We start from the raw sequence: 27,738 nt of genomic DNA, 5'->3' as shown, positions 1-27,738 counted from the left end.
AAAAGGTTCAAATTAAGGCATCCAGGTAAAGATACCTTAGGTTCAAGAAAGCCAATGACGTTTGGGGTGTCTCTCTCAGCTGGAAAGGCACATGGCGATGTCAGCTAGCTTTCTCTCTAAGCTTTATCAACAGCCTTCCTGGGGGCATTTTCATTTTGCATCTCCAAAGGCCTCTGGCTATGTGGGTTCTGTTGGTTCCATTGGCCCTATCTAAAATGGTTTTCTCTTAAAGGGTTCCAGAAGCAATCCCACTTTGAATGGGTAGAGACACATCTCCATGGAAACCATCTAATCAAAAGTTACACCCATGACTGGGTCACATCTCCATAGAAACAATAAAAAAGATCCCACCCAGCAATAATCAATGAGGATTAAAGGATATGGCTTTTCTGTGGCACATAATAGCTTCAAGCTGGCATACAATAGTGACAGAGGAATCCCAGATGCAACTGGCCTTTCTTTAGAATCAAGTAATCATTGTCTGGATGCCTTAATTTGGACATTTTCAGGGCCACAGAACTATATATTCATAACTTAATAAATCCCCTTTGTAAAAGCCAATTCATTGCTGGTATATTGTATTCCTACAGCTTTAACAAACCAAAACATCATATTAAGTTTTCTGTTTCCTTAATGATCTTCTCTCCAGATAGTCTATCTAATGATGAGAGTGGTGTATTGTAGTCTCCAACTATTATCGTAGAGGTGTCTACTTCTCCCTTCAATTTTCCCAATACTTATTTGCCTTGAGCATTTTGGAGAAACATGGTTAGTTGAGTAAATTTTATGACTGTTCTTTCTTCTTGGTGGATAGCCCATTTTATTAATATATAATATCTTTCTTTGTCTCTTACAACAGCTTTTGACTAAAAGTTTATTTTATCTGATATTAATATAGCTACCCCAGCTCTTTTTTGGTTACTCTTTGCAAGGAGTATCTTTTTCCAGTCTTTTACTTACAATCTGTTTTTCTACAGTCTCTGTCCAGAGCGAAAGAGACCAGGGGCTCTGCTGCCTCTGTGCAGCTCCTCGGCTGTGCAGGACTGAGTGAGGGGGAAGGGAAACAGGAACTGATTGGTGGTCCAGGATTGACTTCTCCTACTTGACATTTTTCTGTTTCTTAGAGTCAAGGTTTATGGACTCATTCTTCAGTCTCCACCGTCTTCCTGAGTTCAAAGCAGTGGAATTTGTCCTTTTATTCTCTTAATTTCTGGGGAGGCTTTTTCAAAGGATGTTCTACATTGCCATGTTGATTTCACCTCCCCAGCATACCATTTTGTTTTAATTTCTAATGGAATACTATCTTTATTTGGCCTCTGATACATGAATACAACAGCACAATCTGAATGTAAATAAAACTGTGCTGATAATTTTAACTTATTACCTTCATTTTACATTCAGACCTCACTCCTCTGGCAATCAAATCCTGAATACATTTCCCCCTGACATTTCTCCTTCTCATGCAGGCAGGGTAAAAGACCTTAAGACAGAGAAGAAAACCAATAATACTGGATACATAGCAGAACACTTTTTGCTCCTAGGTCTCCTATACTGGAAAACAAAGAAACAAACCAAAACAAATAAGAAGAAGCTTTTGAAATAATTACTTAATGTGCTCACCTCCATTTTGCATTCTATAAGATGATGACAGATATGAACTGTGGAGACCTTCTCCTTGGCTATTTGCTTACTGCTACTGCTAACTTGAGAAAGCAACTATATCCCAGAGCTTTCCATGGGCTCTTATCTGAAAACTATGCTGGGACTTACATTTAAAACCTTTTTCTTTCTTTAATTAGAGCAGTTGTAGGTTCACAGAAAAATCATGGAGAAAAGTACAGAATTTCCACGTACCTCCCGTGACACATGCAGCTTCCCCTACTATCAACCTTTGCATTAGTGTGGCACCTCTGTTAGGAATGATAGAACACTATTATAATTACACTCTTAACTACAGCCCATAGTTTACATTAGGGTTCATTCTTTATGTTGTTTAGACCTATGGGTTTGGTTTTTAAAAATATTTTATTCTGGTAATATACATATATAAAACTTAAAAATTTCCATTTTAACCATTTTAAAAAATAAAAATTTGACCCCCACCCCATGCTACTTCTGTATCAGGCTTCAGTATACAGTAGGAGAAAATACCACACATTTTCAGTATGTATACTTTGCGGCTTTCTGGGAAAACCTAAGGATGTATGAATTCAATCTCCTTTTCCCGTCTATTGCTCTTTAAGTGAAACTGTGAGTTTAATTTAAAAAGTTAAAAAAATCGAAAAGCTTATTTTTATATAATAATACCGGCAGAAGAGGCCAAAGGTTAGACAATAATAGACAAAAAGAAAAGAATAGATTTATAAAGGGTCGAGAGCTACATTGTTTCCGTTCCATGGCTGGTTCTGTGGCCCCAGTCCTTGCCTCTCAGGAGACTCAACGCTATGTCACAGAACTGAAAGGGTTCTGCTGACCGGCCACTGATCAATGGGTACCACCCAAGTGGGCACCATGACAAGGAGTATCAAGCAAGAAGGTTTCCAGGGGGTGCCTTTATGTTTGTCTGCCATCATCAAGGTCATTCTGGAGAATAATGGGGCTTGGCCTATGAAGAATGTTCTGATACCTGCTGAGAAACTAATTTTTAAGATACTGCTAATTCTCTCATTCTTTATACTTTATTTCTCTAGCTCTCAAAACCGTTTCTATAAACCCAGTCTGTTAGAACATTAGGCATTTGGTTTTCTAGGTAGAATATTCAAGTACTGAATTGTATAGTTCCAAATCACAAACGGGGCACCCTCATACCATCTTCCACAAGGATTCCAGCTCTGGAGCCCTGCCTCACACCAACCTGACCTGTCTGAGGGCTCTGGCAATGTTGAGCACAAAAAAGAAACCACCACGAGTGAACTGAACTGAAGTGATTTAAGTCTGCTGTTCAGAAAATGGAACAAAAAATGTCCAGGGATAGGAAGTTAAATACAGGGATGTGAAATTGAACTTGTAACCTAAGACATGGAATCTCAGGTAGAGAAATACTACTATCTAGAAAAGAGGCTGAACTTGGCTCTTGTGGGATGAAATTCTGTCGCTCACTAAATTTCTCCTCAAGTAGCTGACATATTTTAAAACAAAACTTTAGCTTGCTATGACAACAATTTGATACAGGTTATGCTCTTAACCTTTTGTTTTATATTTTATGTTTCTACACGCATTGGAATTTCCTAAGGTCAAACAAGGTATCTCTCAGAAACATTTTCCCGTGGTTCTTCACTACAGCCCGAATGCTACAGACTTAACAGCTCCAAAAAGGCCAAAGTCAGTGAGCCTTGCCAGGAAACCTTTAAACATGACTCAAGGAGACCAACTGTATTGGTCTCCCCTGACATTCTGTCTCAAAAAGATTTTGTGCCCCTTTAGGGCCTCAAATAGTATTGGATCTTATGAATTCCTAGTGCAAATGTCCCTGTAAGTGGGAAGTATTGGAAGCTACCACCTTAACAGTTCTGCTTCCAGTTTCATCTTGATAAAGCACCTGCAAGAACCTCTCGAGTCAAGAACACCAATCAGCCAGACCTTAGCCAAGCCACTCACTTGCTCCAGGTGTTTCTCCGTGTGTAGAATGAGGTTGTGGGACACTTTCCACCTGTAAACTTGCGGGCATTTTCTACGTAGGTGAGAGATAGTGGTAGCAGGATATTTGGAAAAGGACATAAAGATAATGATCCAAGGGAGGAAAAAGGGAAGGTAGAGAGAAGGGCACTGCAAAGTAAATGGGAAAACCAGCCATGATGCATTTTATTAATTAGACAATTTTGCCTAAGGCCAGACCTTAGCCAGGGAGGAAACATGCTCTTGTTTGATATACTCTGTCAAGCCTCAAGGAGAAACCCAGTAGACAGAGTTCTGAGTCTATGAGATGAGTGAAGAGAATTTCTAGCTTTACAATGAATGCTATGCTAAGAGTTCCCTTGACTTGCTTATGATATATGTTCTATAATATATCCAAGCAAACTTTTTTGAAAACATCTTCTATTTTCATGAAAAGATATTAAGTAGTTTTGGACTAGAAATACAAGTAAAAAAACTTCAATTCTTGCTCCAAAATAAATGTTTCTTCATCTCAGATCAGGTACTTAAACAAATACATTTTTAGAATCCTTATATCAAAAGCATATGGGTTTCATGCAGGAGACCCGGGTATGATTCCTGGACAATGTACCTCCCCCCCCAGAAAAAAAAATGCATACAGGTTAGTCTAGAGAAGAGTGACTAGTAGGGAAGAACTAAACATAGTACAAAGAGAGTACTCTAGGTAAAAATAAGAATTACAAATAAAAAAATGAAAATAAAACAAAACAATACCCCTTTCATTTTCCTAATTCCAGAGATGGTCCAGGTAATGATTTGGCACCAGCAGTAAGTCAACTTGCAGATGGGGATGGGTCATTTATCAAAAAATGTAAGGCAACAGGTAAGGCAGTGATTCACATTCTCTGGATGAGAACTTTCTTCTTGAGGGAAGCATATGGCTTCTTGATATTGAACAGCATACTACAGGATGATAGCTGACACCACTCAAATGAGGGGGGCCTCTTCTTTTTGGTGTCTCCACCCAGAGGTTATATACCATTAAACAACTGGCACAGCATATGCACTGAGATAAATCAGAATGGATAGCAAAGTTATACAGGTACACAACAACTACACACCAGCTCAGCCTCCACCTTTTGCAGCACATTACCTGAACAAAGGTCTCTTATCAGGCTACCAGGTCTGTGACTGATAAGTAAGCAGACTTCACGTCTATACCTACACTGTCCAGTACAGCAGCTATTAACCACACGTGGCTATACAGCATGTGAACTATGGTAAGTCTGAATGGAGATGCGCCATAAGTTCACAACACACACTAGATTTTGAAGACTTGGTATGAAAAAAGGATTAAAAATCTCATTAACGTTTATACTGAGTACACTTTGAAATGATAGTTTGGACATACTAAATTAAATAAATGTATTATTACAATTAATTTATTTTCTTAAAATGCAGCTTCTAGAAAATTTTAAGCCATGTATTAATTCTGCATTATAGCTCACATTATATTTCCACTGGATGGTGCTAGTCTAGATACCCCAACATTCCCAAATCAAAATAATCTCATTCCATGTTCAACAGCCTTAGGGATTTTGCAAGAGTGAACTAACCTAAAAACAAACCAGTGATAACATAGCATTCTTCTTAAAAAATACAGAGCTAGAAGTAACCTTACAGGTTACTCAACCCAAACTCCTCTCATTTCTAAAGCCAGGAAACTGAGGCTCAGAGAGGACAGCTGTGTGCCAGGCAAGTCAATGATAAGATAAAATCGCCTCCTGGCTCCCAGTTGAGTACTTTTTATTATTTTCTCTCTCTCAGTATATTCTTTTATTTTTTAATTAATAAAACCAATCAACATACAATATGAACATTCTTTTTTTTCATCACATGGTTGCATATTCATCATCATGATCATTTCTCAGAACATTTGCATCAATTCAGAAAAAGAAATAAAAAGGCAACAGAAAAAAAATTCATACATACTATACCCCTTACTCCTCCCATTCATCGACCACCAGCAGTTCAATCTACTAAATTTATTTTGACATTTGTTCCCCCTATTATTTATTTATTTTTAATCCATATGTTTTACTCATCTGTCCATACGGCAGATAAAAGAAGCATCAGACACAAGGTTTTCACAATCACAGTCATGCTGCAAAAGTTATATCATTATACAATCATCTTCAAGAAACATGGCTACTGGAACACAGCTCTACATTTTCAGGCAGGTCCCTCCAGCCTCTCTGTTACGCCTTAACTAAAAAGGTGATATCTATTTAATGCATAAGTCTCAGTATATTCTTATGCTTATACTATTCTTACACAGACAGCACCTTAACCTAAAGGAAAGACTCTCCTTAGGGCAGGCATTTCAGGCATCTGGTAACAGTAACTGATGAAGGACTGAGGGACAGGGAAGGAGTCATCTCATGCCACATGACTGATGGACAATTCTGCCTTCCCAGGTATGGCCCTGGCTCTTTTTAATTACCTATTTGAAATGTGGTTCAAAGGATCCTGTTGGTAGGTTTCTCTTCGCTTAAAAGCACATGTCATCATTTATAGCTTAAAATCCAGAGATTCTTAGTATTCTTTCATCACATAATACAAAACGCAATTCCACATGACAATGAAAGAATTATGTCTCTATTATTAACTGGATTTGAGCGGCTGGACAACTGCTGATCTTAGGTCTCTAGCTTTTGACTCAAAATAACACTCAGCATTGTATTTGAAAAAAATAAAAATTCCAGATTTTCTCTAAGAATTCTATTAACCTGCAACACATCTCGGGTCCTCAGATCCAGACAGACATATGATCACCTTTGTGATGTCTTCTGAAAAGCAGAGGCATTGGATTCAAGGTTAGACTCTTGTTATGAATCTTCTTAAAGTAGGTTAATGGAATTTCTCTTTAGGCTTCACTAGGGGGGAAACGGGAAATCACTGCTATCTTTGTACTTTTATAATCAAGGTCACTTACAACTTCACAGCTAAATAATTTTGTTTCAGAAAGTGGGTTTGCCTTGTGACTGTTGGCAGTATATTTAGATATGCCCCTCTACTACCTCTGTGAGAGGAAAAAGTGGTCCATAACATGGCCCCTACTTGTGAAAATCAGTTATCTGATGTTGACAAATAAAAAAATGAACAATCATAGGAAACACAGCAACTATTACAACTAAACAGAGAATAATTGGCTCAATGAAAAATACACCAAACTAACCATCCAACCATCCATCCAATATGTGACAAACCACCCAATAAGAAAATCAAGGGTTTACAACTCAAGTTTGTAATGTGTTTGCTTCTAGAGATGAGCAGTTTTGGGTTTCCCTGATGAATATATGGAACATATTCTCAAATATATCAATTTTAAAACCAACCATGCCATTTTAGGTATTATCAAAAATTAGAAATTCAGAAAAAGATGTCTCATGCTTCAAGAATGCCCCAGATTTTTTAGATTAAAAATATTCATTCCCAAGAAATTTATGTGTCTGTTATAGTGGACATTTGCTGCTTCTAAAATAGATTTTCTTAGTGATATAGTTGGTGTGGGCCATGTCTTCAGCCAGTAAACATGGCCTACTCCAGTCACAATTCAGGAGTGAGCACTTGGCAGAATTCAAGACAAATAAGTCAAGGGACTTTATACCAAGGCTTTGGTTTGAGCTTTGAGGGAAGTGGAGTTCCCTCAAGGCTTCTTCCAGGTTGCACGTGAACCTGGAAACACATGTACCTGAAAGTACCCCCCTTCCAACTGTGAAGGGACAGTCTAATGAGATTTGAGCTAAACTTCAAAGGGAAGCCAAAAAATGGAGATAATGAAGCAGGATGCTGGACATACCATTTGAGCTGCTGGACTTACAGCTATGGGAGCCAATGAATCAATCTCTTTTATTGCTTCAGTTTATTTTTCTGTGACTGGTAAGTCAAATACTTCTGATATACTGATTTTGTTTTTTCTGCTATTTCGTTGACCATTTTATCTTGATGGTCAGTTAATTTAGGCACTTCGCTCGAGGAGGTACTGAATGAGGAGGAAACACTTACTACTCTTTTAGCTGCATCCTTACAATATATTATTAATAAAAAACACTTATGCCAGGCACTGAGCTAACTGACATACATTATATCTTTTACAAGATATAATGATTGACACACATTATATCTTTTACAAGAATCCTGTGATGCAGTCACAATTGCCTTCCCCATTTTAAAGATAAGGAAACAGGCTTAGATAAATAACTTGTCCAAAGTTTTACAATTTGTTAAAGTAGCAAACAAAGCCTTGGTTTGAGTTATAAAGAAGTGGACTTTCTTTTTTTCCTACTGGTTTGAACCTGGAACCACCTGTCTAACTGGAAGTATTCATGGCCAACCACAAAGAATCAGTTGATTCCAGAGCCCATCTCAAAGATCTAACTAATAAGCAAAGTATATACAACTAGCTGCAGTCTCTGCACTAGGGATTGCAAACTCAAGTGCCTTCAGGGGCCAGGCCAAGAACACAAATGTAAAAGGCTACCAGATGTGATAAAACAGGGAATAGGGGCAAGGAACTGCTTGTCTTCCCTAAATATATTCAAATTACAGTGAAAACAAATACAATACTGTGCTGGCCAAAGCAAACAGGCCGGCATTAGATCTGCTGACCACATAAAATCCATCGGCATTAGGCTGGTCTCCAGGTTCCCCTACTCTACAATGAACCTCTGGAGCCTTCTATCAACGTGACCCTTAGTCATGTCCTCTTCAGTAAATCTCTCCACAGGTCAGTCCTGTTTTTAATAGATACGGGCTGATACATCTCCACCTTCCTACACAGGCATTGCTCATACGTAAGAATTCCCTCCTGGAGCCACTGCAAACATCTTAAAGGTTGCATGAAAAATATCCAGGCGTAAACAGCATCTACTTTCTAATCACTGTTGCTTTCAAAGTGAAAGAAAAAAGTTGAAGTTACTGGCGGTCATGTCAGCCACAGTGCTAGAGAGCAACTTTCTATAATGGGGCTGTTCTTAAAGGGCCCAAGTGTTTCCCTGCAAAGCTCAATTGACAGTGCTTTAACTGGCTGTAGTCTAAATTTTTACATTTTTATACAAACTATCCATCTGTCCTAGATCTTGATAAAATTTCCTTATGTACCAGAAGCATGGGATCAATGAAAACATTTTAAATAACATGGGAATTGGATAAAGTAGAAACAAGTGAATTTATAAGGATGTGTGGCTATTTCTGCTGTTTTATAATATTGGAAAACGAGTTTCTGAATGTAGACTTGTGATGTCTAACAACTCAACAGATTCCATGTGAACTCATCTAAAAAAATAACAGCTACAGTTTGGTAGTACCATCTCAATCAAAAACATACAAAGCACCCTGTGTTAACAGTCAATGAAAAAAGAGGTACTGGTTTAGTCAGAGCTCATTGTGGTTGAAGTTTGCTACTTCAAGGAAAAGTGATTCTTTTTCCAATAGGCTAAAATTGAAGTTTCTTTGCTCTCTATAGACCTCTTTTTTTCTTAAAAAAGAAGTCTGGAACCTACTTATTTAACAAAATTCCTACTAATTTGCTATCAGTCAGGGTTTGGAGAATTTCTAAGGCATTAAAAGAGCTGTGAATTTGGCCTGCCATGAACAACTGTTTGTACTCTAAGAAACTCTGATATATAAACAACTGAAATGCATGAAGTTAGGAACACCCCTGGGGTTATTGCTAAGAGCTTAATATTCCTCCAATGAAAGCCTTTTTCTCCACCAAGACCTGAGAAATTTTTAAAAAACCACAGGGAGGCCCTCTTTATGATGACCTCATGCAGGAACAGAAGGGAGAGTTTCTTTCATGCCTGTGATTCTTCCCTGGTGACAAGAACACAGATGGGACTAAAGCTCTCTTTCCTGTCACTGACCCATCTGGTGGCTCCTATTGATCTGAAGACTCTGCTTCTGCTCTCACTTGTCTATCAGATTTGTTTTCACGGGAGCTGCTGGCCTTGAGAAAATAATACTAGGCTTTCTGGCAGGACTACTTCCCCTGATGCTATCTTTTATATACAATAATAAAATTTCATTAATTCATTCAACAAATATTTATGGCACACTCAAGTCAATGTTCTAGAAAACTGAGCATAGAGCAGTACACAAAAATACATAAAATGGTTAATAACTCCTATTTGCTTTTCAGTCTGCTCGGGAAATGTTGCTTTCAAAACAATGTACTTAACACTGGGTAGAGGATCCTCTATGCACAGATACACAAGACAAACAGTACATCACATAACACAGTACTACAATTTTAATTTATTAGTGAAAAGCAAATGATTCCATTTTAAAGTCATTATTTTTACAGAAAGCATTTTAGATAATGTCTATGGAAAGTGAGGCAACCTTCTACCTTCATGGTAGACACAAGTTAATGCAGCTTGACAGATAATCCAACCTGCCTGACATACTAGCGTATGGATCTGCTCTTAATGAGTCAAGGGTCCTGGAATGAAATCTTCTGGTTTCTTGAAGTGAAAATTTGATGAAAGCAAGATATAATCCCAACAAAGCTCGGTCTAAGGTCACATGAGGAAATGAAAAGGTTTGCTGTTGCTGGGTTACAATTTAAGAAAAAGAGTACCACAATAGAGTCAAAAGCAGGGAGTGTTTCTAGCAGTGGCAACCCACTTCCTGGGGACAGGCTCTTAGCCTTTAGAGCTAAGGGCTCAAATCAAGGTGCTGAGCGCTGGAAACAGGGGACTGAGGTGTTGGGAAATTTAATTAGCATGTGTGAAACAAAACCAGCCTATGGCTGAAAGCCACTCCAAAAGTGTGAAGAATTATGATTGCTTTTTGAGGACTTCTATTTCCCAAGAATGAAGAAGCCTGGGGAAAGATGAACTGCTTAGTTTTTTTTCAGATTTTTTCAAGTCTTTTGCTGGTACGTCGTCCATAGTTTTCTCTAACAAACTTCTACCATTACCAAAAAAGATTTCTCATGGTATGATCATTTGCCCAAAGCAAGGACCTGCCCGACCATGAGGAAAGCTGGGGCTGGACCCACAATGGAAGAGACCTCTTCGAGAAAAGATGTACATTTTATAATAGAAATTTTATAACTCAGAGACTTTAAAGCTTTCAAGAAATTCAATTCAATGAGCGAGCAAAGAGCAAAGGTTGGAAATGAACTTGAAGAAGTCCCTGACCTCTTCCAAGGGTTCACAGCCTTGAGGAACATTGTGATAGGATCTATTATAGACACCAAGACTTACTGAAAAAACCTTAACATAAAATAAATAGTGGTAAGTAGTGTAACACGATTAATCCTAGACAGTAGGTTAGAACCGGTTTTCATTGGAGAAATTCAGGCTGCACCTTGGAAGATGAACAAGACTTTCAGAAATGAAAATGAGGAGAAGGGCTTCGGGGGCATAAGAAAGTAGATAAACAAAGGTAATAAAAGTGTATTTGGGGAGAGTGGGCAGAGATGTGACCGAAATTCATGGAGGCTGTTGTGGGAGATGGCTGGAAGATAGATGGAGGTCAGATCCTCTCACATTAAGGGTTGAGACTTTATTCTGAAGATAATTTGGGAGGGGGGGTTGGTAAGTGCAGGGGAAAACGAGGACAGTTCTGAACAGAGATATGCCATAATCTGGACTGAGCTTTAGAAAAACAATTGGTGGAAGTACGTCAGATGGACTAAAGGAGAGACAGAAGGCAATTGCTAGATTCAGGTGAGGGATGAGGAGGCCAGGACTGGAGCAGAGGAAGTGCCAAAAGCAATGCCCATGGTGAGGAAGGGAGAGGAGAGAGACGCTGCAGAGGGAGATTGCTAGGAGAGGGCTTCAGATTCTATGGGCGGTTGGGGGAGGGCCTCAGATGACTTAAGTTATCAAGCCTGGGGAGGAAAGAGAAGAAGGATGGGGAGTAAAGGGGACTAGAGTTAAAATTAAAAAGAACAGCTAAAGGTATATTTAGAAGAGAAAAAAAATTATGTGAAAAATGAACAAATAACAGATTCTTTCAATAATTTTTGGATTATGTGCTGCCTACTTAAAAAAAAGTCATTTAAGGTGGTGGCTGAAAGGGTAGAGTCACAGGATTCTGCATAACCCTGACAGTATCTAATTTGGGAGAAAACTTAGCCAAAGGTAATATACACTACATTTATTGCTTTCAACTTGCTTTTAAATTTTCCATCTCTTCATGCCAGAACATGTAGATCTTTCCCATTAATTTTAATAGCCACATTTGCTATAATATACAGATGTGCCCCAATTTAATTTTTTGATCCCTTTCTGATGGGCAGTGTAAGAGAAACAATGAATGCCTCTGTCCCTATCAGCAAGAGTGTGCAGGGAAAAGCTGATGCTTCACATCATTTTGAGGTTCATTTCCTCCACTGTGCTTTTTTGATCCAATCGTTTCATGAAGGTGGACATAGGGACACAGAAAGCAGTTGCCCACCCTGGCATGCCCCTCTCCTACGACTATCCCACGACTATCACACCCAGGCAGATTATTTGCTACTAAGTGCATAAACTGACAGGTAGTCTTGATGCTTGTTTGGCACTTAAATAGAATCATGAACACCAAGACCCCGACCATGCTAGGAGCTCCCTAGTTGGAACCAGGGCCAAGGCATGTTTCCCACAGTTACAGAAACCATCAAAAAAAAAAAGCCTCATAGACAAATCATAAAATAACTCTAATCTAGCCACTTATTACATTTAGGTCCAACATACCTCAAACTCCAGATAGTGATCTTTCAGTTTGTATTCATCTATCTCCTTGGCTTTCACTTTCTTATCAGGGGGATAGGAACGATGCTCTGCCAGCTCGGTGGTAATCTGCTTTAGCTTGCTTTCATGAGATTTCAGCTGTTCCTCCTGCAGGAGATTATTAAGTCACTTAATGTCCAGAAAATAAACCAGTAAAAAATATAGAATCTTTAAAAATACATGATAAAAGGACTTAATTCATCAAAATAGCCCAGTGTGCCTATGCTGCCACATCTTCTCATGCCAGTGTTTACATATTCCTTCCCAGAACAGCAACCAACACTGGGCTTCCCTAATCAGGTCTCTTTTCACAAAACCAAATGTTTTCAGAGCATTTTATCAGGAATAATTGTGACTCAAAATATCTCACCAGCTGCACAGCTGAGGACCATGTAACTTCGGTTCTCTAATTCACGTCCACCCAGGAATGCCGTCAGTTTTTTCCTTTCCATCAACATGATCTATCTGTGTATTTTTTCCTTTTTGAGTTGGGCAATGCTGCCAAGAAATGTTTCTCTGAAACTTTTATGATATTCTAAAAAATGCAAATATCCTTGATATTCTCCTCCACCCCAAATAGTAGAGGTTTTTACTTTTACTTCCTTCAACTTGATTGACCCAGAGTAATTATTCACTTAAAATTGTACCTATCAAGCGGTTATTGCCCCAAGAGCATCCTTACAGGCACCACATACCAATACAACACAGATGATTCCATGTCAAAGAATCTCCACTCTAGGGATACCATTTATATCACTTTAGCGATTAGACATTTAAACGGATAAACAACCAAATCCTCTGGCAGGATTTTAAAAACATTTTTGAAACAAAGAGAATTGTAATTCTCTTGCATTCTTAAAGTTTTATGTCTGTTTACTGCTCCACTTTTATATGAAAATTATCTAAATACTTAAGTGCAAATTTCACAGGCACAGTATGAAATAAATGTATAAACACATAGGAAGACAAACCAAATGAGGTCATCAATAAATTTTGTATAACACCAACATAAAATTTCAGAATGTAAAAATTATACTGTAGAATGATAGGAATAATTAAAGACTATCAGGAAATGAATAGATATGGATACTAAATTAAGATTATTTAACATCAATGTAAAAAAGATACCCAGAAATTCTAAGAGTTACATAGCGAACATTAGGGACTTTTATTATAAGTAACACATCTTGAAAGCCAAATAAGAAAAATAAATTCCAAGTCAAAAGACATCAAAATAGAAGAGAGTAAATGAAAAGTACAAAAAAAACAGTACATCAGAGGTAAAATGAATGAGGCGGAAGGAACACTTGGATAAACAGAACATAACAAGGTTAGTTTTTAAATATCAACTAATTGAATGCAAAACAAAAAAAAAAAATAAAGAAATCCCAGAAGAGTATGGAAAAAACAAAGAAATTTACTTTGAGATCTTATAAAGAGGTCTACATCTCTGAATCTATCATTTGTATACTGGTAATGCTGAAAATCAATGAAAAACACTTCAGATAGCTTTTATTTACAAATTCTCATTTATATTTCTATCCCCTCTTCCTAACTTAGCCTACAGAATATTTCAGTTTTTGTTTCTTTCAAAGTAGTTTTGTTTTGAAAGAAGCTGTGCTGCAACATGGAAATTACCTAATAGAATTTTTAACAAAAGGTGTCTGGTGATGAGACAACTTGGAACAATATAATCATGACAATATTTAGGTTTTTTAAAATAAAAATCTTGTAGATGTATAAAAAATTATATCAAATGATATATAAATATTCATGAACCTAACAGTTTAAGAAATAAAATATTAGAAGTAGAAATTCTCTTTGTACCCCTATTTGATCTCATTCCTTTTTTGTAGTTATTCCTATACAAATGTATATATCCATAAAATACGCAGGACATTTTATGTATTTTACACTTTATATAAAAATTACATACCTTTGAGTTTTCTTTTATATGTTGTTTTCTCACTCAACATGTTTTTAAGATTATTTACGAATATGTGCTAGTTCTCTCTTAGCCATTGCACCGTATTCTACTGTAGGACATATTATGATTTTGTTGAAGGATATTTAGTTGTTTCCTGTTTTTCTGTCTGCTTTTCTTGGCTATTACAAATGATGTTACAATGAATGTTCCTAGACATGTGTCCTAGGGAATATGCGTAGGAATTTTTCTACAGTATATTTTCTAAAATGGGGAATTTCTGAGTTTTAGAATATGCACATCTTTAAGATGAGATGATTACTATAATATTTTCCTGAGTGGTTGCACCAGTTTACATTTCCACAGCAGGTTTGAGTTGTCCCATTATTCCACATTATTGCCATAATTTGGTGTTCTCAAACTTGTAAAATCTTGTTAATTTTATGGATAAGAAATGATGTAACATTTTAATTTTTATTTTCATTTCCCTGATTACAAGGGAGGATTAGCATTTTTCTTTGCCATATGTTAATTGATTTTTCCTTCTTTGGAGTTGCTGTTGGAATATGGGACCCATTCTTTTTTGGATTGTTTGTCTTTAAAAAATAGATTTGTTGCAGCATAGTTATTTATAGTGATTTTTTTTAAAAAATTCTTTTCTTTTTGGTGAAAAATGACTGCAATCCAAACACGTTTTTTTCCCAATTAAAATTTTAGAAAATTTGGTAAAATAAGTTACAAACTACTCTGTAGTTTTAGACTTTGGTTCTGTATAAATATTCTGTTAAATGTTTGCTTCTTCCAAAAACTTCAGATTTAGGTTTTCCAATCTTGGGTATTCAAATATCTCTTTCTTACTGAACATATCCCAACTTCTGCTTATTCTAATGAGGAACACAGGCCAGAAGAACAATTTATTCAGCATATTATATTTGTCACTTTCTTCCGAACACAGAAATATATACTATTATAATATGTATATTCATTGTTAATAAGCTGTATTTTGTAATCTCATTTAGGTTATACTGTCATGCAGAAACTAGTCAAAGACATGTTGAAGTTCCACATGCAATGTTTCATTCCTACTTGACTGTCTTTATGAAGCACAAAGAAGTAATCTACAAAATAAAAACATTTAAAAATAGCATCTAAAATCTTTGACCAGTGAAGTAAAATGATACCAGGTGGCTCTATGGGCATAGATAGGTAGGCCATGTAACTTACTACAATGCTGGAATCTGATGGTAAAAGAGATACACAGACTTTTCTGACAAAAACAGATAGTAAAAATGCTGATAGAAGAGGCAGCAGCCATAGAGACATGTAACATTCTCAGACTCAGGACAACTAAATTTGAAACAGACATGAGAAAGAAACTCACAGTAGGAATCTTGTTGCATTTCTCCACTGTCTTTGCTCTTATAGTTCTTTAGAGGGAATATACTCTTCTTTCTGACTCTATGTGCTTATGTAGTCAGCTATTTCATGTAAGTGGAATCCTATCATCTTTCCCTTTATGTCTAACTTCTTTCATGCACCATGATGTCTTCAAAGTTCCTCTATGTAGTGGCATTATCATGATTTTCTTTTAAAGGCTGAGTAATATTCCATTGCGTGTATATATCACATTTTGTTGATTCATCTGCTGATGGACATTTGGGTTGCTTCCATCTTTTGGTTACTGTGAGTAACGCTGCTATGACCATTGGTGTACAAAACTATATTTCTTCATTTTCTCAGGATTCAAATTTCATTATTGTGAATAATGATATAATGTACATTCAATACAAGTGTTTGGGTGGACATATGTTTTCATTTCTCTTGGTATATGAGTAGGAGTGTAATTGTTGGATCAAATGGAAACTCTACGGATTAACTTTCTGAGGAACTGTCAGGTTGTCTTTCAAAGCAGTTGTACCATTTTACATTCCCACTAGCAATGTATGAGGGTTCCATAACCTCATCAACCCTTGTTATTTTCTGTCTTTTTAATTCTAGACGCCCTAGTATGTGTGGTGTATCATTGTGGTTTTGATTTGCTTCCCTACTGATGAATGACACATCTTTTCATGCACTTATATTCTATCTGTATATATTCTTAGAAGGAAAGTCTATACACGCCCTTTGCCCATTTTTATTGGGCTATTTTCTTTCTATTACCAAGTCGTAAGAGTTCTTTATATATTCTGGATACAAGTCCTTTAACAGTTATATGCTTTGCAAATAATTTTCTTCCATTCTGTACATTTTCTTTTCACTTTCCGATTGTGTCCTTTGAAGCATAAATGTCAATTTTGAAAAGTCCATTTTATCTATTTTGTTGTTCTCACTTATGCTTTTGGCGTCATAGTTAAGAAACTATTGCCTAACCTAAGGTTATGATAAGTTACTGTGTTTTCTTCTAGTGTCTTTATAGTTTTAGCTTCTTTTATATTTAGGTATATGATCCATTTTGAGTTATTTTTGAGTATGGTGTGAGACAGAGATCCAAATTCACTCTTTTGCATGTAACCATCCAGCTGTCCCAGAGTCATTTTCTGAAGAGACTATTCTTCCCACCCACCCATTCTACTGAACTGTCTTGGCATGCTTGTTGAAAAAAATCAATTGACCATAAACATGAGGGTTTATTTCTGGACTCAATTATATTCCATTGATCTATTTATCTATTCTTATGTCAGTACCATACTGCTTTGATTACTGTAGCTGCATAGTAGCTTTTGAAATGAGGAAGTCTGAGTTCTGTAACTCTGTTCTTTCACAAGATTATTTGGTTATTCTGGATGCCTTCCCTTTCCATAGGAATTTTAGAATCAGCTTGTCAATTTCTGCAAAAAAAAAAAACCATCTGAGATTTTGATAGGGATTGTGTCGGATTTGAAGATCAGTTTCAGGAATATCACCATCTGAATAACATTAAGTTTTCTGAACACAGAATGCCTTTCTATTTATTTAGATCTTCTTTAATTTCTTTCAACAATGTTTTGTGATTTCAGTTCAAGACAATTTATACTTAAGTATTTTTAATGCTATTGTGAATGGAATTGTTTTCTTAACTGTATTTGTGGAAAGTTCATTGCATGCATATAGAAATACAACTGATCTCCACATGTTGACCTTGCAGCCTATAACTGTTGAATTTACTCATGAGTTCTAATAGATTTAGGGATCCTTCAGGCGTTGGGAATTTTTTACCTTTTTTTTCCCACCTAAATACTAATAAATGTTAGGCCTTACTAAGGCTTACTAACATGAATTATTTCGATCAACAGTAGTAAATGTAGTGCATTTTACTAGAAAATATACATATTTTGGAGGGTACCTGCTCAAGAAGTTTATCTTGATAAATAAGTGATCAAAAAAGCGAGAGGACCAGTGATCTAGGTAAGAGATGATAAAAAGCCTGAATTAAGAGATGGAGGTAGACAAGGAAAGATTAGATGGTAAATGTGACAGGACCTGAGTCTGAAAGTGTGGAACTAGGTGGGCTGGGGAGCACGAGGGCGGCAGCTACAGGAGCCACCTCCTGCTCTGCAACTCCTGGTTTCTCTGCCTGCCCTATGCATATCGCCTGTAGCACCGCAGCCCTATGGTCAAACCACACTTTAAAATGAGGGGGGAGAGTCACTTCAAGTGACAAACAAGTGCAAGACTCCTCTTCACTGATCGATGTTGATCACAAGGCCTGGCTCTTAGTAGGCAGTATGTAGTGGTTATGCATCAATTGAAGCTTTTACAAGAGAATGGTTGGAATTCAAAGGAGGAAGCAGGGCTGGATGTTAGGATATGGTGACATCATGAAGTACAGGTCATCAGAGACGGTAAGAGACTGAAAGCAGGCCGGGACTGTTACAACCCAGCCTGAAAGAAATTCTGGTGTATGGTCTCTAAGCATAAACAGCCACCACCTGCAGGCCAGCCACTGGGTGTGCATTAGAAGCATAGATATCCTGCAGCTGCCTGGACCTGGCCAACCTGTGGGGGGTTGGGAAATGTGCCTTTTTAAACACATGCCTAGATGATTCTAGTGCAAATTGAAGTTTGAAAGGTAGAAAAGATGTTCATGAAGAAACCTACCATGGGATTCTAAGTTTGGCTGTTATACTAGAAAGAGAAACAAAACTTACATGGGTTCAAACTAGTCTCTCCACCCAAAAAGGAAGGAAAATGTGCTCTGGCAACATAGCCAAGAAAAACAAAGAAGGCGATTCCTCCCACACAGTAGAGTTGTTTAGAAAGAACAACACTGCACTGACAATAATCAATTTTAATAATTAAAGCTAATATGTTTTAGATAGAAGATAAGAATAAATCAAAGCTAGGAAATGACAGGGTGATGAACACTGTGTTTTAAAAAGTACCAAACAATCTTATAATTGAACATTTAATTTTGTCCTAACGCTGATTAACTTTTTCTCCAGCAGGACACTCATGTTTTTATAATTTATTTTGTAAACTGAAATTACCCAAGTGGTTCTAGCAACTAGGGAAGTCACAGACAAGTTTTAGGTGTATAGAGAAAGGAAAGATGGTCAGTCCAGAGATTCAGAACTACTGGGCTAAAGTAGTGCTTCTCGACAGGAGTAGGGGGATTTTGACCCCAGAAGACACTTGGCAATGTCTGCAGATATTTTTAAGTGTTACACCTGGAGGAGGGTTACTGGTATCTAATGAGTAGAGGCTGGGATAGTTACAAACATCCTAAAATTTATCCTACAGAAACAATCCAGCCCAGAACTGGGGTTGAGAAATATTGGGCTAAAGATCTAGCCTGTGAGGTCCTGGAGAACTCTGGGCACATCCAGACACATATTCCAGGATTCACTGGAGGTGTACCACATCTTCAGCACAGACAACCCCAAGAGTCTCTATTTCAATGGATGCTACCCAAAACACTGGTGCCAGGCTACATGGGAACCCACGCTTCCTTCCTTCTTCCTAACTTTTTCTTTATCATATATGTGCTTGGTTTCACATATTTCTAAATTCCCATATCACTCTTGAAGGTAAAACACTTTCTTTCCCATTTTTAGTAAAGAAATATTAAGACTGTGACCTGGACAAAGAAATATGTCAGAGTCAATCTTAGAAGGAACCTTAAAAACATTCTAGAATGACCTTCTCATTTTCTAGATGGAAAACTAAAGCCCACAAAGGCTTGGTGATTTATATGAAGGACTCTTATTCCTTCCAAAGAAATCAAATTCCTGAAGGGCGTGGTCATCTTGTCTTAGTGAAACTTAAGGAAGATTCTTTTTGATTATTGCTCTTTTATTTAAAATCTTGAATCCATCACTTTTATTACACTATATATATGCTCTTTTTATTGTCTTTATTTTTAGTTCCTGGATAGGGCATTTACTTAAAATAAGAGATTTTGCCTTGACAGAGGTGCTTGCTTGCCTGGTCTCCTGGTAAAAACATGCGCCACTGACCTATTAATTCAGAGTCCATTCATAAGTAGATCATTAGCATATTTTTAGACTAGAAGAAAGTAAATAGATATGTAAACTTTATAGTGAGGGAGGAACAAGCAAAAAACCTCATAATGACCAGTTTACTGAAAAATAACAATTGGAAAATTCCTCATGAAATTAATAGACTCAAAACCAACTTTTGAAAGTATGTTTGGTCTCTGTTCAACTTTGTTGTTTCCTTTCCTCACCTTAACTTAAGTAATGAGATTTACTATTTCTGTTAAGTATTCAAACTTAAAGCAGCGAAACATTTGCTTTAAGGATTTTTATTTTAGTTGGGTAGATGGAGAAGTCTGTCAACATACTTTCTGGCCATCCATAAAAGGTAAAACTTTCCTTTTCTCTTACCCATTATACTCGAAAAATAAAAGCCATTCTGTCCTGTTGGTTGAGGTGACCTGGTCCTTTCCATTCGTAATGGTGTTATCAGTGGTATATGAATTACATAGTAATAGCGATGTTTAAATAGTAATAATAATTATAAATTTAAAGCACACAAAAATTAACAAAACTGAAAAAAAAACTTTTTCTAAACCACTGAAAACATTTCTTAAAACAACTAGTCTTTTTCTTTTTTATACACTTATGGCAACGATGTCCGCACTTCCTTTCTCCACATCCTTCCATTCCTCATCAAAGAAGTTCAACGAGGCTTTTGCTCCCATCGCTCCACCAGAACCTCCTCACCACTCTCACAAATTTTGTGTCCTAATTTTACCTGACTTTTCTGCCCTTTCTTTGGTACAACATTCTCCCTATTTCTTACCTAATCAAAAAAAAACCTTTTTTCTAAAATGATACTGTTTTTCAGATGTGTGTCTTGTGTCTAAATCTTCTTCTGAGACCTGAGGCACTATGACATTTGGAGGTAGGAAAGAGGAAAAGGATCCGGGAAACCACTCTGAGAAGAAGCAATAGGATAGAAACCAGGAAACCCAAGTCCCCAAAGCCATGTCAGACACCACAGTCTCCAGGTGCCCAAGCCAGGACCGTCTTCCTGATTGCTCCACTTTAACCGGGACAAGACTCTCTTCTTCCACGCTCACAGGCTATCTCAAGTGCTTCACTCTAGCCTCCGCTTGTATAACTAACTCCATTATTTCTCCACTGGATACTGAAAGAGCCTTTAAAATTATTCTTTCTGCTTCCAGTAGTATCCTCCTCCAAATCTTTCTTCATTTTGAAATAAGAATAATTTGTAAAGCACACATTTGATCACACTACTCTCCTGCTTTAAACTGTATCCTAAGGATGCTGAGAAACCAGCAAAGCATCCAAAATTCCAAATATGACAAAGACGACCTTCCCTGATTTGGTCTTTGCTTACCTCCACAGAGGAGTTTTTCTTGCCTTTTCTCAACACTTTGGCTCAAGTCACATTGATGACTTGCCCTGGGTTGCACATTGCAGTGCTTTCTCCTCTGGGTCTTTGTTCCTCTGCTGGATCATACAATTCTCTTTTCCCACACCTCATCTAATTCCTGCACATTAAGCTTCACATTAGATATCACAGTCCTTCCTTCACTTCCAAGACCAGATTAGATGTTTTCCCTTGTACCCCCACAGCACTGGACTTATCCCTCCTGTACTTCTTAATCAAGCCGTACTACAACTACTTGCTTATTTGGATTTGCCACTCTTCAGGCAAGGGTCTGGGTTTCATTTGCCTTTGATCTCCAGAGCCTAAAATAGTCCCGGATGCACAGCAGGCATACAGTACATACTTGCTAAATAAGTGTATCATTGGTGTGTAGAAGAACCAGTTAATGCCAAGACCTGGTTGATCATAACTAGATGAAATTATTTCTACTGCAGCATCATCAAGAAATTCAGGAAGACATCAAAGTAGCTTCTAAGATCCTTGAACTAGTAGTCAGTGCAACAGGGACACTGCAGACGGGTTTTAAACTGGCAAACGTGGCTTGATGTCTTATTAATGGCTGAGACCCTTCCAGTGGCTCCCCACTATCTTCAGAACACAGCTTTAAGTAGGCAAAGGCAATGATAAAATTTGGGTTTTGTTAGGGATTGAATAACGTTCACACAAAAGGCATGTTCAGATCCCAGCCCCTGGTCCTCAGGGTGTGAACCTATTTGTAAAATGGACCTATGAAGATGTTACTAGTTAAGGTTTGCACAAACTGAATGATGGTGGGTCTTATCTTAATCCAATATGGCTGAAGTTTTATAAGCAAGAGAAATTGGACACAGGAGCCAGAAGTCTGAAGTTAATAGAACTCAGAAGAGAAAGGAAAAGATGCTACTATGTGCATTGTCATATGACAGAAAAGCCAAGGGCCAAGTGGCCAACCCCAGAATGCCACAGTCTTTGGGAAGAAAGCATCACTTTGCTGATCCCTTGATTTTGGATTTCTGCTATCCTCAAAATCATGAGTTAGTAAATTCCCATCGTTTAAGCCAATGAGTGCATGATCTTTGTTTTAGTAGTTGGGAAACTAAAATTGGTATTAACAAGATCAAACTGACAACAGGAGAGAAGTTTATGTGAATACACCTGGAAGAGAGTTCTGCCATTGTTTAGTCCTGATTAGTTTAGAAAACCCAATGGTTCACTTAGATCTCCATAGAGGAGTAGAGAAGGTTCTCCCCAAGTGTACTGTGAGCAGTGGATGCCTGGGAATATTTGTGCATTCCTGGCACCAGATGCAGCCTAGGGCATGGTAAATGCTCAATAAAATGAATGAATGAGTAAATGAGCTTTTTGTTAAAGCAAAATCAGTCATTTGAAAAAATATGAGCTCTTAGTATAAAAGGAGGAGGAGGAGGAGTACCACCATCACTACCACTTAGGCAAGGATGATGAATTTAGTAGTAACTTTTAGAAAAAGCTAATTAAAGAAACTGTCCTACCAACTGTGAGTCAATTATGTCAGGTTCCTGTAAGAAGTGTAAACACCAGCATACTGTATCTTGCCGTTCCATTTAGGCAACATGCCTTTTCAGGCAAGGTCTCCCCCTTGTCCCACAAAATGGGAGTGCTACTCAAAAACAAATATTAATGTGGTTATTTTACAAAGCACTTTTTTCCAAGCTGAAGACACATCAAAATGTCTTACCTGAGATAATTTTGTGGTAGTGGCAGGTAAAAGCGGGCGGCTAAATTTCTTCTGAGACCCAATGGCTGCTGGAAATGGTGGTGCAGAAAATACAGCTGCAACACAATTAATTTTGTCTATCCATCCTTGCATTTCCTCTGGACTCCTATCAAAAACAGATATAGTTCCGTTAGGTACATTTCTATATCTAAGAGCATTACATCTTGCTCATTGCTGATTCAAACTGGCACATAAAAATCATTCATTCTTCTTGGTACCACCATTCCCTGATGAAACTTCATTCGAGATGAACATTCTCAGCTGTGATTACCACAGTAGTAAAAGGCCCTGGGATCTATGATTATCATAGCCTAAAACTATAATTATCCCTCTAGAATACAGGGAAAAAGAAAATTCACTTAACAATAAATATTTATTAAACCCCTACTTTCTGGTTGATAATAGGTTAGGCCAAAATAAAAAAATTAACTAATCTAATCATATAATTTGATTCTGAAATCCAATGGAGGCACACATTGTTGGAGGGAATGTAAAAGGGTATGCCACTTTGGAAAAAGTTTGGCAGTTTCTTAAAAAGCTAACCATAAACTTACATTTATACATACAATGCAGCCAACTACTCCTGAGTATCTATGTAAGAGAATGAAAACCTATGTCCACACACAGATTTATATGTGAATGCTGCTAGCAGCATTATACATATTAGCCAAAAAGGGGAAACAATTTAAATACCCATCAGCTATTGAATGGATAAACAAAACATGCTGTATCTATACAACTGAACACTACTCATCAACAAAGACATGAACTACTCATACATGCTACAAACATCAAACACCAGATTTTCAATATTCACAACACTACATTAAAATACAAAAGACCACATATTGCACCATTCCATTTACACAAAATGTCCAGGAAGGGTATATTCTGGACAAAAAGTAGATTAGTGGTTTGGAGCTGGGGGTAAGAGTGCGAAGTGACTGCAAGCGAGCAGCAAGAACTCACTGGACTGTGGAGAAGGTTGGACAAGTCTGTAACTTTGCTAAAAATCATCCAATTACACTCTTAAAACAAGTGAATTCTATGATATGTAAAGTACACCTCAATAAAGCTGCTAAAAAAACCCCACCTAAATGGAAGGAGAAATCATCCGATGTCACGATCATTCTACATGCACAGAGACCAGCACTGAGAACACCGAGTAAATAGCAGTGAATCATGAGTGAATGATAGAAATCATCACGGACCCAGACAGATTAGCCACCATTTACATAATCAGTAAATAGAAGATGGATAAAACAACCAAATCTAAAATCAATTTTTCACCAACTACTCTGAGGAAAACCACACTCACTAATCTGAGACCAACACTAGCTATCAACTACTCAACTGACTGATTTCTGCATCATTTTTATCTGATGTAATCTGATCACCTTAGGTATCACATATCCAATCTTAGATTTCAAAACAAAAATGTTGGGAAACAGAAAAACTGTACAATTTTATGCCTAATAATTGCAATTGTAAATCTGGTTTTGGTTCCTTTGTGGTGTTAGAAACGTCCTACTTTCACCTTCAGAAAAGTCTGCATAATTTGTCTCCTTACAACTTCTTCACCTGTCAGCAATTTTATACCTTCACTAGTTCAACATCTTCAAATCACCAGAACATTGTTTCCTTTTCAGATCCTACAATGCTCCCAACAATAAGCATATAGATACTTGTTTTTACTATTTTATATTAATTAAGTCTAATCCAGTGCAACTGGGGTCCCCTGTTAGTGCTGTTTGAGGATGATTCAGCCTAGTGAAAAGGCCCACTGCCTACCATGGACAACAGTGTGTGTCTGCTACTTACCACTCCTGTTCTATAGACTCAGTTCTGCAAATCCAGATTCTTTTTTTATGCAATTTTAATGAGATGTGTTCATATACCATATAATAATTCAAATTATTCAATCAATGGTTCACATTATCATCATATACTTGTGTATTCATCACCACAATAAATTTTTGGAAATTTCATTTCTCCAAAAAAAGAAAAAGAAAAAAGAAAATCTAAAACATCTCATTCCTTTTCTTATGCCCTCTTATTATTTTTTCGTCTTTATTTTTTTACCCATCTGTCCCTACACTGGATAAAGGGAGTGTCAGTCACAAGGTTTTCACAATCACACAGTCACACCATGAAAGCTATATAGCCACACAATCATCTTCAAGAATCAAAGGTACTGGATTACAGTTCAACAGTTTCAGGTATTTCCTTTGAGCTATTCTAATATACTAAAAACTAAAAAGGGATATCTATATGATGCATAAGAATAACCTCCAGAACTGACTCTCATCTGAAATCTCTCAACCACTCAAACTTTATTTTGTTCATTTCTCATCCCCCTTTTAATCAAGAAGGCTTTCTCAATCCCATGATGCCAGGTCCAGGCTCATTCCTGGGGGTGATGACCCATGTTACCAGGGAATTTATACCCCAGGGAGTCATGTCCTATGAGGGGGGAGGGCAGTGAGTTCACCTGTAGAGGTGGCTTAAAGAGGCCACATCTGAGTCACGAATGAGGTTCTCTGGGGGGTGATTTTGAGGCATAATTATAAGTAGGCTTAGCTTCTTTTAAATTCCATCAGGGCAAGCCCCAAGATCAAAGATTTGGCTTATTAAATTGGTAGTCCCCAATGCTTGCAAGGATATCAAGAATTCCCTAGGTGGGGAAGTGTAGTATTTTCACTTTTTCTCCCAGTCCCTCAAAGGATCTCTGCAAATACATTTTTATTTTCTGCCAGATTACTTTGGGATATATAAGGGTTTCACACTAACCTGTACAAACCAGTAAGATCTCACTCCATATTCAAGGTTCCATGTAATTACGGTGTTTGAATAAACTGACCATATACGTTAAATTAGTGTACTACAGAAAACATAAATTTTGAATCAAATAAATAGCTCATTCTTTGGTCTCACACAGAAATTAAAGTTTTAAAACACAGTCAATATCATCCGTTATTCTTCAGTTTGATTTACCTTAGTTTTAACTAGATCAGCTTCATTCATATCTCTAATTGAAGCCTGATCTCTTTTTCAGCTATTTTAACAGTTGCTGTTTGGAGTAATGCTGACTTTCACAGCTGCAGAACTCTAGCTCTGAGTTGCAGGTGTCAGAGAGATAGTGGAAGTTCCAGGGAACAATCAGGTTATCCACAAATAGCTCAGCCTCTCAGAATTTAGAAATAAATGTTAGAATTCAAGAATAGATGTGACTACTGTAAAAGCTTACAATCTAGGAACCTTTACAATAAGGCTTTCCCCTATAACCTACGCTCTCAAATTCAATTTTCAGAGTGTACACATTATAGTTAGCCCACATTAGTGAGGTGTTACAATGTTTGTCTTTTTGTTTCTGGCTCATTTCACTCTACATACTGTCTTCAAGGTTCATTCGCCTAATTGCATACCTCAAACTTCATCCCCTGTTGCAGGTGCTAGATGTTTCATCGTATGAATACACCACAGTTCACCCTACCATTTATCAGTTGATGTACCCTTAGGCCACCTCCCATCCACTGCAAATCCTGAAGACTGCCACCATAAACACCAGTGTGTAAATGTTCAACCCTGTTCCTGCTTTCAGTTCCTCCAATTATGTACCTAATAAGGGGGTTGTAGGATCATATGACAACCCTATATTTAGCCTCCTGTGGAAACACCGCATTGCCTTCCAGAGGGACCGCACCATTCTATTTCCTTACCAACAGTGACTAAGCACCACTGTCTCTCTACATTTTCTACAGCACTTGTATCTTTCTGTTTATTTTTTAAACAGTTTTATTTACACACCATATAATCCAGCCTATGTAAATAATTAGTGATTCCTAATATAATCACACAGTTATGCAATCACCACCACAATTTACGTGGACATTTCATTTTCTTCCACAAAGAAAGAAGAGGAAAAAAATGAATAAAAATTAAATAAAATAAAAAGGAGAGATACAACTACCACCAAGAATCCCATACCCCTCCCTTATATTCCCCTCTTACTGATATTTAGCTTTGATAAATTGCCTTTGTGATATTTAATAGAAGCATATTTTGTTACTATTAACTATAGACCCTAGTTTTCAATATTGTTTTTTTCTCTACATAGCATCCCATTTTCAACACCCTGCAATGTTGACATTCATTTGTTCTCCCTCATGTAAAAAAAATTCTTATATTTGTACATTTAATTACTCTCACTGTCCACTCTAGGCTTCACCAAGTTATACAGTTCCGGGCTTTATCTTCTATTTTTCCTTCTGGTGTCATGCATGTCCTAGCCTTCTTCTTTCAAACATACTCAGAGTCAGCTTCATTCAGTGTACTTACAATATTGTGCTAACATCAGATAGTATTGTGCTATCCATTTCTGGATCTCTACACTCAGTCCTCTTGAGCATTTTATACTCCTTCATCATCAAATGCCCAACCTGTATGCTCTTTCTATTTCCTGATAACCTGTGTTCTCAACTTTAACTCTCAAAGGTCTCCTCAGTAATGTTGGTTCATATTAGTGAGAACATACAGCATTTGTCCTTTTGTTTCTGGCTAATTTTACTCAACATATTGTTCTCAAGGTTCATCCACGTTGTTTCATGCCCAATGACTTTATTCTGTATCCTTACTGATAGTCTTCATTTCTGTACTCTTCTCCAAACCTGTCTGTTTTTTCCTATCTGCCTGAAGCAGTCCCTTAAGTATTTCTTGTAGAGCACGTCTCATGCTTTCAAACTATCTCAGTGTCTGTTTTTCTGAAAATGCTTTAAACACTCATTTTTGATGGACAGCTTCGTTGGATATAGAATTCTTGGTTGGCAGTTTTCCTCTTTCAG

At 37.2% G+C, this 27,738-nt stretch overlaps 1 protein-coding gene across 13 annotated transcripts in view; it reads right to left on the bottom strand.

Annotated features, from left to right (window-relative positions):
* The window catches only part of PSD3 (pleckstrin and Sec7 domain containing 3), a 661,802-nt gene that overhangs the window by 21,800 nt on the left and 612,264 nt on the right, over positions 1 to 27,738 (bottom strand). For all 13 annotated transcript variants that reach the window (XM_077152669.1, XM_077152668.1, XM_077152670.1 and 10 more), the window contains 2 exons: positions 22,859 to 23,003; positions 12,345 to 12,488 (listed from right to left, as the gene is read on the bottom strand). In XM_077152669.1, coding sequence (XP_077008784.1) covers positions 12,345 to 12,488; positions 22,859 to 23,003 — 289 coding nt within the window. The remainder of the gene's footprint in view (positions 1 to 12,344; positions 12,489 to 22,858; positions 23,004 to 27,738) is intronic.

The sequence above is a fragment of the Tamandua tetradactyla genome, chromosome 3, assembly GCF_023851605.1.
Source record: "Tamandua tetradactyla isolate mTamTet1 chromosome 3, mTamTet1.pri, whole genome shotgun sequence".
Taxonomy (NCBI): domain Eukaryota; kingdom Metazoa; phylum Chordata; class Mammalia; order Pilosa; family Myrmecophagidae; genus Tamandua; species Tamandua tetradactyla.
Note: the sequence above shows the minus strand (reverse complement) of the source record. Positions and strands in the feature narration are given on the sequence as shown.